Source organism: Coturnix japonica, chromosome 1, assembly GCF_054131305.1.
Source record: "Coturnix japonica strain WE chromosome 1, WE-NBRP24, whole genome shotgun sequence".
Classification (NCBI taxonomy): domain Eukaryota; kingdom Metazoa; phylum Chordata; class Aves; order Galliformes; family Phasianidae; genus Coturnix; species Coturnix japonica.
In genome coordinates, this window is record NC_140663.1 from 133,822,302 (window position 1) to 133,838,630 (window position 16,329).

Genomic DNA, 16,329 nt, shown 5'->3' on the forward strand with positions numbered 1-16,329 from the left:
TGCCCCTTTGCCTGCAGAAGTTAATGGCCAGCCCACGTGGAGGAAAGGGGCATTGTTCGCAATTAGCCAAAAGTGATTTAACATGACACAGAAAAATAAAGGCATTGGAATCTATTCTCTACTTCTGTATTCTAGACTACAGTTTTCTGTAGCAGACTGTGTGCTCCAAATACATGAACCCATGCTCTGTGTTTCCTATTCACTTTGCTTTCATTGAAGGAAAAATACACACACACATATATATATTATATAATATATATAATATAATATATGTATATTATATATACACATGAACTCTGCAGGATTTTGTAGTGGTTGTTTCAGGGAAGATGCATATAGCTTCCTCTTCGCGCTTATCTGGTCTTCCTAATTCCCGTAAACAGTCATCAAATTGGGGAAAAATGGTAGATCATATGACAAAACTACCTGCCACATAGTCTCACTGCCATGCCCCTGCATGAGCTAGTTTTCTGCTGCCCTCTTTTTGCTCAGGCCAGTCCCTGCTGCTGGAGCCCATGCACAAACAGGAGGAGCCATGGCCACTCAGCAGCATGCCAGAAATAAGAACAAAAACAGTTTGCTTTCGGCCGACTCAATTAGCTGATGTATCTCATTACTGTAGAAACACTAGAACCACTGACACCATGTGGTTTAAGAAGAGAGGAAGTGAAAATAGAGGTTTATTTCTCTTCTGCCCAAGTCAGATAGTTGGAGGTGACACCAGTTCCACAGTCCCCTGGATCCCTGGTAGTGATGGTCATGGTCCTGGGAAATCCTGTTTTTGCTTCCTGTAAGGCACCACCACCACCAAGGTGGGATAAATACCAGCCCCTGCTTCACAGGAGTGTAATAGATTAAGTAGCAGATACATTAAATGATCCCTAACTATAATTAGCTCCCACTGTGCACCTAACACTACAACCTCATACAAATGATTTCTAATGACACATGCAGTGACTGGGAACAGGGTAATAGCTATTTAAACAGTTGCTGATCCTTGAGCTGGTACACGACAATGTATTTTACAATGATTGAGAAACTTTGGATATTTTTTAAAAGCACTGTAGCCATTGAGCTGGACAAATACTCTGTTCAGATAAGAACAGAGATGATGCCCTTCCCCTAGTGGTAGCAGATTGTTAGACACTTTCAATCTTAACTACGCCTATTACCAATCTTCTCCCTACAGCATGATTAGCAAAACAAGTAACGTTCTCCCAGCTCATGCCTATGGTGTAGGCATCCAAGCAGAGTTAAGATGGTCTTCCTAAAAATATTCTTATCTAAGTGGTTCTCTGCAACTACACTAACATACCTACTGTTCAGAACTGGAATCTTGCTCTCTTTTCTCCTAATACTAACACATAGACCTCATCGCTGATTAGGACCTATAAAATGTACCAAGGCCACGAGGCTGCTGGCCATGCTGGGCAGCTGGGACACCTATGCATGGACCAGGCTGCAAGATCAGGGATTGAAGCCAGCAGTTTCAAAGTGCAAGGTAGTATGATTTTGGGTTTTTCTAATAATCTCTTTTGATCCTGTTCCTCAAGCTAAGAATGATAATGAGGTTTTTATTCAAGAACAGTCTTTTGGTTCAAGGAGCATGGAAAATTGCAGCTTTTGGGAATCATGAAGCCTGAAAGCAAAGGCTCAAAAGAAAGCAAGTTTGCAACTTCAGCTATCTTGTTAATAACTAGCTGGTGCTAATTGCATATAATCTAGTCACCAAAAATAAGCAGAAAGTGCCATAGTTCTTGAAAAGCACATCGCTTCCAAAGAAAACTTCATTTTTTTACGTGAGCTGAAAATTTGACTTTGTTAGACATTTGCTTTTAATGAAGAAACAATGTCGTAATACGTTTCACCTGACCTTGAAATGGCATCACACCTTATTCTGTTTGGTGATTGGGTTTCACTTCACAGGAAACAGAGAATAAATTTAATTTTCTCTTTTATAAACACATACATACTAATTTAAATGTGATCTGCTGCTATTTGAATACTACAGGACTACCTCAGCACAAAGAACTGCCGCCAGTAAACCACGATATGCCCTCAGAAGGCAGAACATTATGAGTGACAGGGGGCAGAAGATAGCTCCTACAACTGCTCAGGTCTGAGAGCTGATACCTAAGCCAGTGACTGATGCTATACTATAACCTGCACTGACTGTGCCATACTTAAAACTGCTTCACTGTAAGGAAGACGAAAATACATTTCATCTGTAGTGTTCTTTGTTCGCAGCAATAAAAGCTAGAAGCAGAATTGCAGCTGTTCAGGTAAGCAGTATTTCTCCATTTTTAGTTTGGAGGGTTCAAGATTGCAGTGAAGTACAGATCAGAAGTACAAGGAAACTAAAATGAGGGTGAATCAAGTATTCTAGGAAATTTCACCTAGCTTTATTTAAAATGTACCTTCTTGTTAAAGACATACATTTGTGTGACAGTGGTATCACCAAGCAGCAGAAGAGAGAGAAAAGTTTTATATCTACCTTTTGTCTGAGGGTTAATCTGCAGTTATTTAAAACAAGCTTCATAGTCTTTACCAAATTCATTTGACAGCAAAGCTGCTATACCCTAAGCTAACCTAGAGAGGTAGGGGGTGCCCCATTGAAACACTCACGGTCAGGTTGGATGAGGCTCTGAGCACCCTGATCAAGCTATAGGTGTCTCTGTTCATTGAAGATCCCCAGAGGAATGCCTCTTGTTTCACCTGAGACATCTAAAAGTTAAATGTTAAATGTTCATGTCTGAACTAGTCTCCTTGGGCTGCCTTTGTCATCAGGGGAGAAAAATAGGTGTGTCAAAAGAGTTGATCATTTATCTTTGAAACTTCTCTTATGGGAAGACATTTTGCCCTGGAGGAAACTAGATCTCTCCCCTGATGGCAAAGAGGGACTTAGGATGACTGGCTCCAGTTTAGACATCTAATGTTTCTATGTCTGAAGTTAGATGAGGTTAATTTCATCCTTGGTTACCATTCTCTCAGGTTAAAACAGTATCAAGAAAGGTTATATCTTGAATTCACCGTGAAGAGATCCAAACTGCCCATGGCAGATGAGAAACCATTTCAGAGACAAGTCTATCTAGTTCCAATTTGCACTAAATGGGAAGCAAGATCAGAGCCTTTAACAGTATCTGTGCTTTCCACCTTCTGCTCTTTGAGAAACAGTCTTCAGTCATTTGAATCAGTTTTATGCCTCAATCAAACATTTTTTCTTCTTGAAAAGCATTTCTACCAGTTTCATACTCTGATGACTCCAGGGGAATATGACTGTACTCAGGGAACAAGCCTTGACTGTCAGGTCACAGGAGCATTGGATCCTGAGATCTGTATCTGCACTGAGCATTTTTTGGCTTCCATGAAAGCAGAATGCTGTCTCTGATTTCATGGCTACAGATGAGTTCAAATTAATGAACATAAGAGATAGATATAGCTTTGCTTTCTGAAAGGCTAAGACTAATGCACAGTTTTGCAAAACCTAGGCATGAACTCTCTCTAGTTTCCTGTAAGTGTGTTTGCTGCCCTTGTAGGTTTGCACATAAGCAGCAATTGTCATCTTTAGTGTAGAAGGTTAAATAAAGCAAAGATAAAATTAATCACTATCAAAATTCAACAGAAGGTGGGTGGAAGGGTGAAATCAAACTGAGCAGTGGAGGGGATCTAGTCAGATCTGGGTATGTTGACAAAACCTTATTCTTCCCCTTTACTAAACCCTATCATAAAGAAGTTTGCTGCAATGACAAGAGATGTAGGTGAATACATTAAAAATAAACATCTGATTTTTGTAAAGCTTAAAGAAGATTTCTGCAAACATGGCATCTGGACACACAGACAACGTTACTGCTCTGTCAGACCCTTCGACAAGTTGCAAGGATGAAAATTTCTTACAGGTGAAATCTTACCTCTCTGCCTTTTATGGCCTAATCTTCCTAGTGTGCTTCCCTGGGAACATTGTGACCATTTTTGTTTACTTTGTCAAGATGAGGCCCTGGAAAGGCAGCACCATCATTATGTTAAACCTGGCTGTCACTGACCTACTGTATGTAGCTACACTTCCTTTCTTTATACACTACTCTGCTAATGGAAATAACTGGATTTTTGGAAACTTCATGTGCAAGTTTATTCACTTTGGCTTCTATTTCAACATGTACAGCGGTATTATCTTCCTTAGCTGCTTCAGCATCTTCCGATTCCTTGTAGTCGTCCACCCAGTTAGATGCTTTTTTATTCAAAAGAAGAGATGGGCTGTGGTGACTTGCACAGTAATTTGGTTGATTTCCCTGGTAACGATCAGCCCTTTAAACACCTTGATCTCCATAAAGCATACACAGAACAGGACAATCTGCCTAGACCTGTCTTCTGCAGAGGACCTTGACAGTACTCTATGGTATAACTGGCTGCTGACGATATTTGCCTTCTTTTTGCCCCTGGTGACAGTAACTCTGTGCTATGCACTCATTATTCATGCCTTGGCCACAGGGCCCCATACGCAGGCTTGCTACAAACAGAAGGCCCGCAGGCTTGCCGTCGTCCTCTTGGTGGTCTTCTATGTGTGCTTCCTCCCCTTCCATGTCTTTCAGATGATTCGGATTGAGCTTCGTGTGCGAGTGGCGAGCTGCAATCTCAAGAACACGATCCTTTTTATATTCATTCTAACTAAACCTTTAGCAGCATTAAATACATTTGGAAACTTGTTGCTCTACGTAGTGGCAGGAGACAGCTTCCAGCATGCCATCTTCTCACTCCTCAAGTTTTGGACACACAAGAACTTGAAATAGAAAAGACTGATGCCATAAAAGAGCTATACAGAGAGAGTCCAAACCTGCCCATAACCAGGCAGGCAGAACTTCTCCTCAGTCGGAGTACTCAGACTCGCACTTCCAATGCCAAAGGAGAATTTATCCGTTCTGTGTTTTGGAATTACACATCATCATAGCAAACAAACAACCCCCCCTTAAAAATTACAACAAAAATATGAAATAAAATACTGAAAATAAGTTAATTTCTCAGACTTTTTTTTTTGCATTTATCTCCTGAATCCGCAATGTCTCTTTTGGAGAAGAGCTTATCATTTTCAGCAAAAAAATAGTTGTTTGTTAGTGGCAGATACAGATTCAGGATGGGAGTAATTTCATTTAATTTTAGTAACTTAGAAGTAAAGTGCCCAATCTAAGTTAGGTACCTTGATTTGACTTCTTTTCTAATTAAAGAAGAGGGATGAAATGCTCCAGAGGACAATTCATCACACCTACTTTAGACCTGCAGGAGTGTTCATCTCACCTCCCTAGAGACCTTGACAGAGTAGATCTCTATATATAAGCTAATCACCTTGGCCTCCTGTTATAAATTTCTACTATAGTGGAGAGAAATAAGCGGTTTTTAGAGTGTGATTCACCTAATTATTCTTGATGCCTGCATTTAGACAAGATGAATCATGACCTAGAAGTGCCTGTTTCTCACCATTGACCATAAAAGGTAAATAGATCGGGCACAGACCTGAATGTAGGTGCTTTACTTTTATACTGGTCCAGTACAGAGTGGGATGGATTGCTCTCAAGAGGTGGTGAAGAAGGGGCTCATACAGCAAGACTCTACTTGGTACCTTCAATAATCTCTTGAGCATTAATGTTGCAGTAACACAAGCCTTCTCATATAAGGGTTTTCTGTGCTATTAACAGTTATTTGTGGATTAATTGTAGACCAGGAGTGAGAAACAAGGACTGACTCTCCATCAGTGAGTTTTAGTGATGGGACAAGGGGTAATGGTTTTAAACTAAAAGAAGGAAGATTTAGGTTAGATGGTAAGGGAAAAATCTTTGAGGGTTGTAAGGCTCTGGAACAGGCTGCCCGGAGGAGTTGTGAATATCACATCCATGAGGTGGTTGGGGTCCTGGGTCCACTGATCTAGTGGGTGGCAACCTGGTTCATAACAGGGGTTTAGAACTGGATGGGCTTTTAAGTTACTTCCAACTCAAGCCATTCTATGATTCTATACATTTGTGATTCTGTGTAAGTAGATGGATGTATCAATGGCCCAGATCCATAGAAAACAGAGATTCATATTTCTCTCTTTCTTTACTCACTGGAGCTCTATTTGTTCACACCAAATAAAGAGACAGTTGGACTTGATCATCTCAGAGGTCTCTTTCAATCTACACGATTTTATGATTCTAAGGAACAGCTTTGGGCAATAACATATCTGACAAGTAATATGGGCCATTTCACAAGAAAAAAACCCGCAACTGTAGACTCACAGCAAAATAGAAGTCTAATACTTGCAGATACCATCTAGAGAGGTCCCAGGACCAGCTAAGGTATCCTAGCCATCACCAGCACCAAACTACTATCAACATAATAATTTGAGACTAGAAGTATGGCCACAGAATGATTCATCTAATGTCTTTATAGCATCTCTATTTGATATTTCATTACTGTCACTCACTGCTCTAGAATGTCCATTAATCACTGATAACACATGCTTCCGTAAGACTTTCTTAAGGCCTTTGTCCAGTCCCTTTATTTTCAAGTGACCACCAACCTACTGCTGTCATTATGCACGGGCCTGAATGGCTGGTAGACAGCCTGTGATTCCTCTGTTGCACAGGGAGACTATTCACTGCCTTTCTTAGGGTATCAGCAGATAGGGAAAAACAGCAGGCAACAGCAAACAACAGGCACAGCAGGGGCAGGAGAGGATGTGAGAAACCATCCCTGACATAGTAAGAGAGATGGGGAAAGGAAGAACAGCATTAGTTGTTATTATTATTAGTTATTAATCTATGATAGAGTAGAAGGTGGGCTCTGAAGCAAAAGTTAAGGCTCCTTTCCCTTTTCCTCTCCCTTTGCCTTTTGCCTTTTCCCTTTTCCTCTTTCTCTTTTTTCTTTCTGCACCATTTTAAAATGCCATATGACTGGAACGCCTTCAGAACTAGCATCATCACCTTGTATAATTTAGGCATTTATAATTTTGATTAACCAGATCTTGGTTTCTCTGCAATCCAAGAAGAGCAAATATGTAAGTGACTTAATTATAACCTGTAGTTTTACATTTTAAATAGTAGACATAAAAAGGAGGACTATAAGAGTCCTCCCTGGCTCCTATCCCCTCAGTCATTGCTGGCATGTAGTTTCTACACTGCTCCATGCTGTGATACCTACCCCCCTTGAATGTACTCTGTGCAGACATACTCCCACTTTTCCCCTGCCCTTCTCACACCCCACTGCTCCAACTGCATGCCTGGCACACTGATTGCTGTAGGGCTGTAGATCTCAGGAGGCTCATTCCTGACCCTGTATCCTATGGTGTGACAACAGCCAACCAAAAGCGGCAGTCACACGGTCACAGCTGCTGTACAGTTGTCAGCATCATTCAGCACCCCACTGTAGTTCATCCTCAGCCTGAGCCAGGGGGGAGAAAAGGGAAAGACTACTGCAGTGCTATCAAGAAACTGCAAGCATCTGCCATGACAAGACATGTCTAATAGGAGAACACAATCCAGATTTACATCACCATAGATAGGAAGAACAGTTTAACCATATTAGTATTTTATTAATTTCTGGTTTTACCCCTGTGTGGGTTTCATTCCAACAATCTCTAATACATTTGCGTTAGGGAAGAAGAGGAAATCAAGTTCAAGGAATAAAGTGGGCCTGTAACTCAGCCTACTACTACAGGTAGGGCACCAATCCTTAATTAAGTAGCATACTACAGTCATTTACTGATCACGTCAGTGATGCTCTCACTGCACTGGGGCATAACTGCATTCACACACAAGCCAGAGAGACATAGCATTAAAACAGATGTTTTAAGGTTCTCAGTGGAGTCCCAGACCTCCTGTACAGGTAACTGCACAGGTGGAAGGAGAGCACCCACAGAAGATAAGGATGACTTTTTCTCAGAAGGTACAGAATTTCTCTGGTGTCTGATTCCCAGCAGTAGTTGAACCAAAACTGGTGGCTTATAAAATGCTTCCTTATATAATGAAAGCAGCAGGAATCACGTTTTGTAAAGCAAATAGTAAATGTTAGGAATATTACTGTGTATACTGTGTAATGTTCTGCTCTCATCTCCAGGCTACCCTTTAGGATTGTTGGGAGGGCTCCTCTGGAGATTTCTTATTGGTCTGTTGGAGGCAACAGATCCATCCCTAGAAGTGTAGAGGCAATGTTCTCACCCCTCGGGCAGCTCCATCAGCCTCATCTCCAAGGAAAGGAGGCTGTGGACTCATGAAAATATCAGAGAGTGAAATGCTGTTCTCCAATTGCCTCTACTAAATCACCTCCCAATGGAAAGGAAAAACAGTGAGGATTCTTTTTACACAAGCATAGGAGAAACCCAGCTGGTGCCAGCAGCAGTGATAGTGGCAGATTGTCAAGCCTGTTCCCCACACCTGCCTGTTAGTAGTGTGGGGCTTGGGGACCTGGTGACTGGCAGTGAAGCCCATGTGGGGAGGGAAGGCACCACACAAAACCACAAAAGCAACCCATAAAACTGAGTCATCTGGTCACATGTGTAGAAGTGTAACCACACAAGGATGGACATACAAAATGCTCTTTGGTCCTGTGACCGTATAGGAAAGAAGAAGCTTCCACTAATTCATCAGATGTCTTCGTTCCAAAGGAGTAAACCTGACCCTCAGTTAAGAATATCATTATTTAAGCACTGTATTTAATATGATGACTGTCAGGAACCTTTCTTTTCTGTACATGTACCAATCATACGCAAATAGTCACATAGTGCATCCCCACAGATATTTGACAGATTTCCCCTTTCTGAAACCACCAACCCAAACATTAACCTCAGTGGCTGTGCATCAGTTTGCATATGCAAACCCTGAAGAATGGTGACCCGGATGGTTTCATTTAAAATCACATGCAGTGGTCTGAGAATCTGAAACACAAACTGTGCTGACAAGCCAAACCTATTCTCTGAAGCCACCCTGAACTCCTGCAGCATCTTGGGACAGCACGACAGAGATGAAGGCAACATCAAAATACATCATGGACTTCTGTAGAAGGAAACAAAGGCTTTGTGGAGGGCTCTGAATTTTACTTAAATCTGCCAGTTGAGGGGCAGTGGGCAATTGCAGCAGTTTGCAGCTTGTGTTCTCATTCCTGTGCACTACAATCATGAGTGGAGGGGAAGATGTTACTGTGTGCTGTGGCCAAGCCATCCACCAGCAAATAAGGAGGGACAGTCTGGCCATGAGCTCAGAGGAATGCCAAGCTCTGGTCCTAAAGCTGGCTGACCCTCCCATCCAGCAACAGAGAACCACTTTATTTTCCCTTAATTATTTCCCCTGCCACATTTTATCCGCTTAGAGTTATAAGCTCTTTGGGGCAGATGCCTTAGTGAGCGTTTGCACAGCAGGATCAGAATCCCAAATGGACCCTCCTGGCATTATGAAAATTCAGTCAAGGACTTGTGCCATAAAAATGTAAATGATGCAGCTACTTAGCATTTGTGCTTATAGAGACACAGAAACACAGACGTGCAGATACAGATACACAGGGAAGTAGTACCTAATGCAAAAACATCATTCTTTCAAAATAACAGTGCTGCGTTATGTTTAAACCTCTTCCTTAGGATATGAATGCACATTTTACTTATTTCTTTTCTCTTCTTAGTACCAGAGCAGCACAATGCTGAGGGCACAGGTTGGCTGAAAAGGATTTACCTTTTCAGAGCAAAAAGAAATGACTACACAATAATTGTAGCAGTGGGCAAAATCTTTGGAAGCAGTTTTCCAAAAAACGTGGTGACGTTCTGGGTTAAATAAACATGATCATCTCTCAGGTATAATTTTCTGCTGTGCACAAATTAGTAAGGTTTTACTACTGGTTCCAAGGCCAATCTCTAGCTATTCTGCTTTGTTTATATTTAATATAAGTGGCACCTGGCTATTTAGCTTCTTTTTTTTGTGCCATGGAAACAAGCTCTATTTGCCTATGTGATAAGCAGTAATGTTCTGTATTAAAATGGATTTATCTGTGCATCCAGGGGGAGGCTATTCAAGTGTGGGGCATTTGCTTGTGTAAATTTTGATGTAAATTTTGCCATTAAGTTGTTGATGTTTCAAGACGATTGTGTGGCTCATTTCAGCACTGCACAATTGAGTGTGTCTCACTGTCCAAGTCGTTTACGTTTATTCACATACTCAGAATACAAAGAGCATCCTTATCTGACCTGTTTTATATGCATATCTAGCATTACATCACCCTCTTAGGGTGACAAGTTTTGCTTTCTGTAAAGCATCTGTTCCTTTCTCCTCTGGGGGAAAAAATAAATAGAATCATATCTCTGGCATGCCTTTTTATTTTAAGTTCTTTTAGCAGTCATCCTAGCTAAGTCTCCCTCAACTGACTTCAGATAAAATGGAGACCTATCATCTCTCAGCTAACTATGGATAGTGTTACAGCCAGCAGGGAGGAATGGCAACTTGGAGGGCTCAGTCAGTCCCTCCTAAGGCAGATGAACTGTACAGGCAGTCAGTGATGTCCACAGTTCTGACTTCAGTGCCTCTGGCACGATGAACCTGGCCCGCTGTGTCTCATCCATATGATGATCATTATTTCTGTACTAAAAAGTTTGGGGGAAAAAAACCCAACAAACCAACAGGTTCAGGTTTTGATGTTATGTTTTGAAGCATAATGTGAACTTTTGCCACACCTTCTGGCTAATCAGTATCTTCAGGCAACCTAATTTAGGAAATCTGTGTTATATTTGTTTGCCTTGCTAAATGAGAAGATGTGGTTATGTGGAACAGAATACAGAACATCCTGTATGTATTCTCAGTATTTGCTTTATAGAAAGACTATATATAGATTAATAGAATCATTTTAGTTAGAAGGGACCTTTAAAGATCATCTATTCCAAGCCCCTGCAAAGAACAGGGCTACCTACAGCTAGGTTAGGTTGCTCAGAACCCAGTCCAATTTGACCATGAATGTCTCCAGGGATGGGGCATCCACCTCTTCTCTGGGCAGTCTGTTCCAGTGCTTCACTAGAACTACAACACCATATGGATGAGACATGGGAGAATATAACAAAACAGAAAATAGTAATAATGAGTGAGCAACAGAACAACAACAGCAGAACAATATGAAGAGAAAAATACAACAGAACATGTGGAATTGTGAAGAAATAGTAATAATAATAATGAAAGATAAAAACATTCAAAAATATACTAAGAAAAATCTAAAGGCAAGACTCAGATCAAATTTTTGGCACACAGGAGCTGGGGCACTCAAGGCTCTGTCCCTATCCCCGGTCCTGTGTCATGGAGTATCCCACCCTCCATGCACACACCCAAGTGGCAATATACTCAATTTAGAATGTATATTTATTTTACTGGCTATTTGTCTATGAAGATGAAATACTTTTGCATAGGGGACTGCAAGGTATGGCAAGGGAGGGGCTGCTGCTGTGCTAGGATTTGGGTTTGGGCTTCAGAAAGTAGTGAGAAGGGTATTTGGAAGGACAGTAGCAGCACTGAAAAAACAAGAGAATGGGAGTTACAAAAACATCAGCCAAAGCCATGAGAGAATTTGTGCTTTCAGCAGTCAGAAAAAGGATGAAGAGCACTGAGCAAACATGAATGAAATGAACAGGAAGAGAGCCATCACAAGGGAAGAAGAGGACGACTACAGTGTGCAGACATGGTGCCCACCAGACACATGCACATGGATTTCAGAGCCTGAGAAGCCATTCAGAGGGGCGGTTTATTGTGCCCAAGTCCTGGTGGTGCACACCTGAAGTATCACTGCCCTGCACCTCTGAAAACTCACTGAACTTGCTGGAGAGCTTTTTGAGACCCTTAGAAGAGCTTGTCAGAAAAGGACTTCTCATTAGGCCCCTCTAATTTGCCATAACACTGAGATGGGATACGCTCTAACTAACACCCAAGATGGCATATGAGAAAATGTTATGGAAATTCAGAAGCACAACTTGTGGGAGATTCCTTCCTGCGATGTAACCAAACTATTAAATTTCTGCATGGGACTTCTGAAGCACATAATTTTCAGCAGTAAAATCGAGGTGCTGCAAGTGCCTGAGAAATACAGGTGCTGGGGAGATTAAAATGAGTGGCAGCCTGCAGGGTGACAAGCAGCTGGAGAGATATCTTCCCCACCTGTGGAACAGGCGTCTGCACTGACGAGCATTAACTCTCATTTCTAATGCTCGGCAATCTCTAAGCTACACTTCTAGCTAAAAAATGACACAGCTGAAAATTTGTCTTGGTTTCACCCAAGCTATGCCCACATCAAAGGATGCAATATAAAAATATCTCCCACTTGCACCAGGACAATTCAGTGCGATGGCTGAAACAAACATTGAGAGAAGAACATGGAGGAGAGAGGTGCAGAGGGGTGTGTATGACTTATTCCTTACACCATACAGCTTTCACCATATCATGTTGATCCAGCTGTTTGTACATTGTCAATTCTATGTTACTGTTGTCTTTTACAGAGGCATACCTACCAATCACAGCAACAAGTTAGGAGAGCTGTTTGCAAATACTGTGCTCAAGTTCTCCTTTATCTAAGTTTATTCAGATGTCCCGAAAGGATCACAAATAACACACATCTTTCTGACAAACCTTCCCACTTGCTTACCTTGATGTTCCCTAAGAGAATGGTTCTTTCTGTCTGCACCTCCGTCAGATCACAAGGTAGAGAGAGCCCACCGTGGCCCAGCCCAACAGACTGTGGGGTTTGCTGCAACCACACACCAAAATCCACGCACTCAGGTGGGACCTAGTATGTATAGCAGTTCAGATGGTCACAAACAGGTCACCAAAACATTAGGCCGCGGAATCATATAATTGTTTGTGTTAGAAGAGACCCTTACGGGTCATCTAGACCAATGTCCTACAGTGAACAGTGACAACTATCAAGGTTGCTCAGGGCTCCATCCAGCCTGACCCTGAATGTCTCCAGGGATGGGGCTTCCACCACCTCTCTGGCCAACTTGTTCCAGTACCTCATTACCTTTCTAGTAAAAAAATGATAGAAAGGTATCAAAGATGTCCAGGGACATCTTTTTCCTTGGAGACCTTGGAGACCCTTGTTTTCCATTTTTCCTTTATGGTTCTCTTTCATACCTGTGCAATCCCTTTGAATTCTGTTATAAGACACAGATTTACTTATTACTCAGCTTGAATTTCCATAGCAGTGCTCTGTTGTCACTTAGCAGATATCTCTCTGAATATTACCATCTGGTTGTCACCCTCATTTGCCTTGTAGAAGGTTATGGGTGCTGTCTGGGACCACCAATGCCAGCTCATGCCTTGCCACTGAAGAGCAATATGAGCTTAGACACTGACTTAGCAGCAAGGTCAGTGGTAAAAAAGATCAGAGCAGTGACAAACACCAAATAAGGACAAGTCCCACCTCACACAAACATCTTCTTTCATCCCTTCAAACAGCTTGACCAGGTCTTGCTCCTTGCACACGTTCTGCATGCACCAGTGGCGTCCATTATCAGAGGTGCTTCTCAGATATGTGGAAACCCCTCAGTGAGGGAAAATTTATTTATATTATTCTAGGCTGAGAAATGTTTTATTAGATATGGCTGCAGCTGTCATGGGATAATTAATGTATGTATCTTTGAACCGTGACTATTATTTGAATAAGCACCTCTGTCTGCCCCCAAAATTGCACATCACTTAAGTAGATTTGTCACCAAGAGATAAATGAATCCAATCTTCAAACTCATGATTCATGTGCTACCCAAGAAAGCCAAATGCTGTTTAATCGGTACTTGGACTAATTGCTTAATTCCAAAAAAGCACAGAATTCCTCTAAAATGTTCCTAGCCAAGCATTTGGGTGACTGCTGCTTGGCTGAAAGGTCCTAATGAGCCACCAAGAGCAGACCTGGTGTCCATGCACAGTGCCTGCCGCTATCAGGACAGCAATCAGTTCTTCTTTCAGCAAGAAACTGAATTTGGGGTTTGGCCCAAAGGGTCATAGGAAACATTAGGATAGACTAACATTTATTTTGCTGGTACAGACACAAATATTCAGGTAAGTACGAGTGAGTATGCTGACCAAAAGAGAAAGAAAATCTCTTGTGTAAACAAAAGCCACAACTAATCTGTCATACATATGGAAGACAGCTCATATGTAAACCTGTACTTATTCCCACAGTCAGCAAGATTAATTTAAATGCTTTGCAGGACTGGGATTTAGGTAAATACCTCCATGTGTAATACACAGGTAAGAATTTTAACATAAAGCTTCTTTAGCCGGTAATGCTTTATTGATTGATAATTCTGGTAAACACTATTAGATGATGACTAAACAATAAAGGCAGTCCAGTTGTCCAGTGCAAAAAGGGAGGACAAATTCACATCTGCATGCTCAGATCAAGAGTGAGTATCAAAGTACACTGGAAGATGTAACATTTAATCTGTGATTTTAGTTAGTTGTAAGGTAATGTAGTGCCCAAAGGAGGGCTACAAATGTGGGGAAGGGTCTGGAGGACAAGATGCATGAGGAGCAGCTGAGGTCCCTGGGTTTATTCAGGTCAGAGCAGAGGAGGCTGAGGGGGTACTGTTTTCAGACATAGGGTTTGGATTTTGAGTGATGCTATGTGGAGCTGGGAGTTGGCCTTGTGGGTCCCTTCTGACTCGGGATGTTCTGCGAAACTGTGATTTTACCCTCCACTGGTGCTGTGAAATAAGCTGACTCAAAGAAGGAATCTACGACATCTATTCATTTCTTAAGGTAAGCTGTCACTTTTATTCCTGAGCCAAATGAGCTCTTATAGGTTTTGCACAAACATTACTGGTGGAGATGTGCTAAGCCTTGGAGTGGGACACGAAGCCTAACAGCTGTCAGAAGTGTCTTTCTTGCATCTGTAGCACAGCCAAAGAGCCAGAATCAGTTTTAGACCTCTTTCAAGAGCAAGCAGGACAAGGAAGCACAGCAGAGAAAAATGCAGTCACCCTGTTGCACACTGTGTACAGGGAGCCCTGAGCCTGCTCCGTGTAAGCACTACCACCACCTTCATCCCGTGGCGATGCATCTGCAGATTAAACTCTACAAGTTATGAGCAATCTTCACTTTTCAGCCCTATGGACCTGTGCACAGGTTCTGATTTAGCTGAAGGTGGGGAATATCCTCAAGGAATTATTGAAATAATTAAGAAACAAACCATGAAGTATCCCCAGCTCCAAGCTCTCCTCCGGTCTATTCCTCATGGCCAACCCCATCATCTCCCTGTGCTCTTCCCTGTATTATTTCTCCCTCTGAACACATTGAACATTTATTTAGCAAAAATACTGAGGAATTGGGGCATAACAACATGAGCAGGAACACCACAATTTTTCTGGTCAATAATTCAGTTCTTTGGATTGTCAGGAGAAACTGTGTGGCCTTGGAGAGTATTCATCCACTTGGGAATTGGATTACAGTCTCATAAAGCAGCATCACTCTCCTATTATCACCTAAATAAAGCTGCCATCATTCTGGAACAAATAGGTAGAAGTAGTCAGTCACCGAGGAGCTGCAACTGAAGCGAGAAATAATAAAATGACATACAGTCCTTAAGAAATTCCTCACAAGGAAGCAGGTTTAGAGCTGTGGAAGCTGGCGTTTTACACACACACAAACACACACTTTTCTTTTTTATCAGCACCCTACTGAAGCCTGGTGTGTCCTGTGAAGGAGACAGGACCCAGGTGCTGTGCTTTCTCAATGGCAGCTGATTACGATGCACAGACAACACTCTGTCACAAGAGGATGTCCAAGAGGTTTCTCAGCACTTCCAGGCTAGAAAAAGAGATGGCTTTGTTGCATCTGCCCTTGGCTGTAGCTGGCTCAGTACAAACCCTGGCTGATTTAAAACAGCTCACTGCAGGCTTCTGCTGCCTATGGTGTAAAAGCACCCAGTGGGAGGTATGCTCTCCCACAACGCTCTCTGGGCCCTGTTCTGGCTGTGCTGCTGGCCCACTGTGAGCACTGAGCAGGTCAGCTTAACTTCTTTGCCTGTGGATAGAAAGGGGCATGTTTCTCTTGGAAAAAAAAACTGGACAAATCCCTACAGATAGTGATTTGTGAACATGATGTGTTGTCACTATTTTTTCTCCTCTGGGTATGGGGACAGAGCCATTTATCCCACAGTTGCCATGGGGACCATGCATTTGCAAAATAAGGATGCAGAACCCATTTAAAATGCTTTTTAGCTAAAAGTCCATCTCTTTTTCTGTTCTGTAAGTGCTCGCGTAGCTGTTTCTCAGAGGCTATTAGACCAGACAAGACCACATCACTTCAGAAAAAGTATTTAAGGCGTCACTGAAGTTTCTTCACATCAGCATTG

At 42.0% G+C, this 16,329-nt stretch overlaps 1 protein-coding gene across 1 annotated transcript; it reads left to right on the forward strand.

Moving 5' to 3' along the window:
- The first annotated feature begins 334 nt into the window (after nt 1-334).
- On the forward strand, nt 335-4,976 carry LOC107308012 (2-oxoglutarate receptor 1-like). The gene has a single exon (XM_015851554.3). It carries the CDS (start codon nt 3,819-3,821, stop codon nt 4,782-4,784), a length of 966 nt encoding a protein of 321 aa, XP_015707040.1. The 5' UTR covers nt 335-3,818; the 3' UTR covers nt 4,785-4,976.
- The last annotated feature ends 11,353 nt before the right edge of the window (nt 4,977-16,329 follow it).

What these genes read in the sequence shown, in the direction of transcription:
- LOC107308012 (XM_015851554.3), top strand. Translation starts at nt 3,819, where the DNA reads ATGGCATCTGGACACACAGACAACGTTACTGCTCTGTCAGACCCTTCG.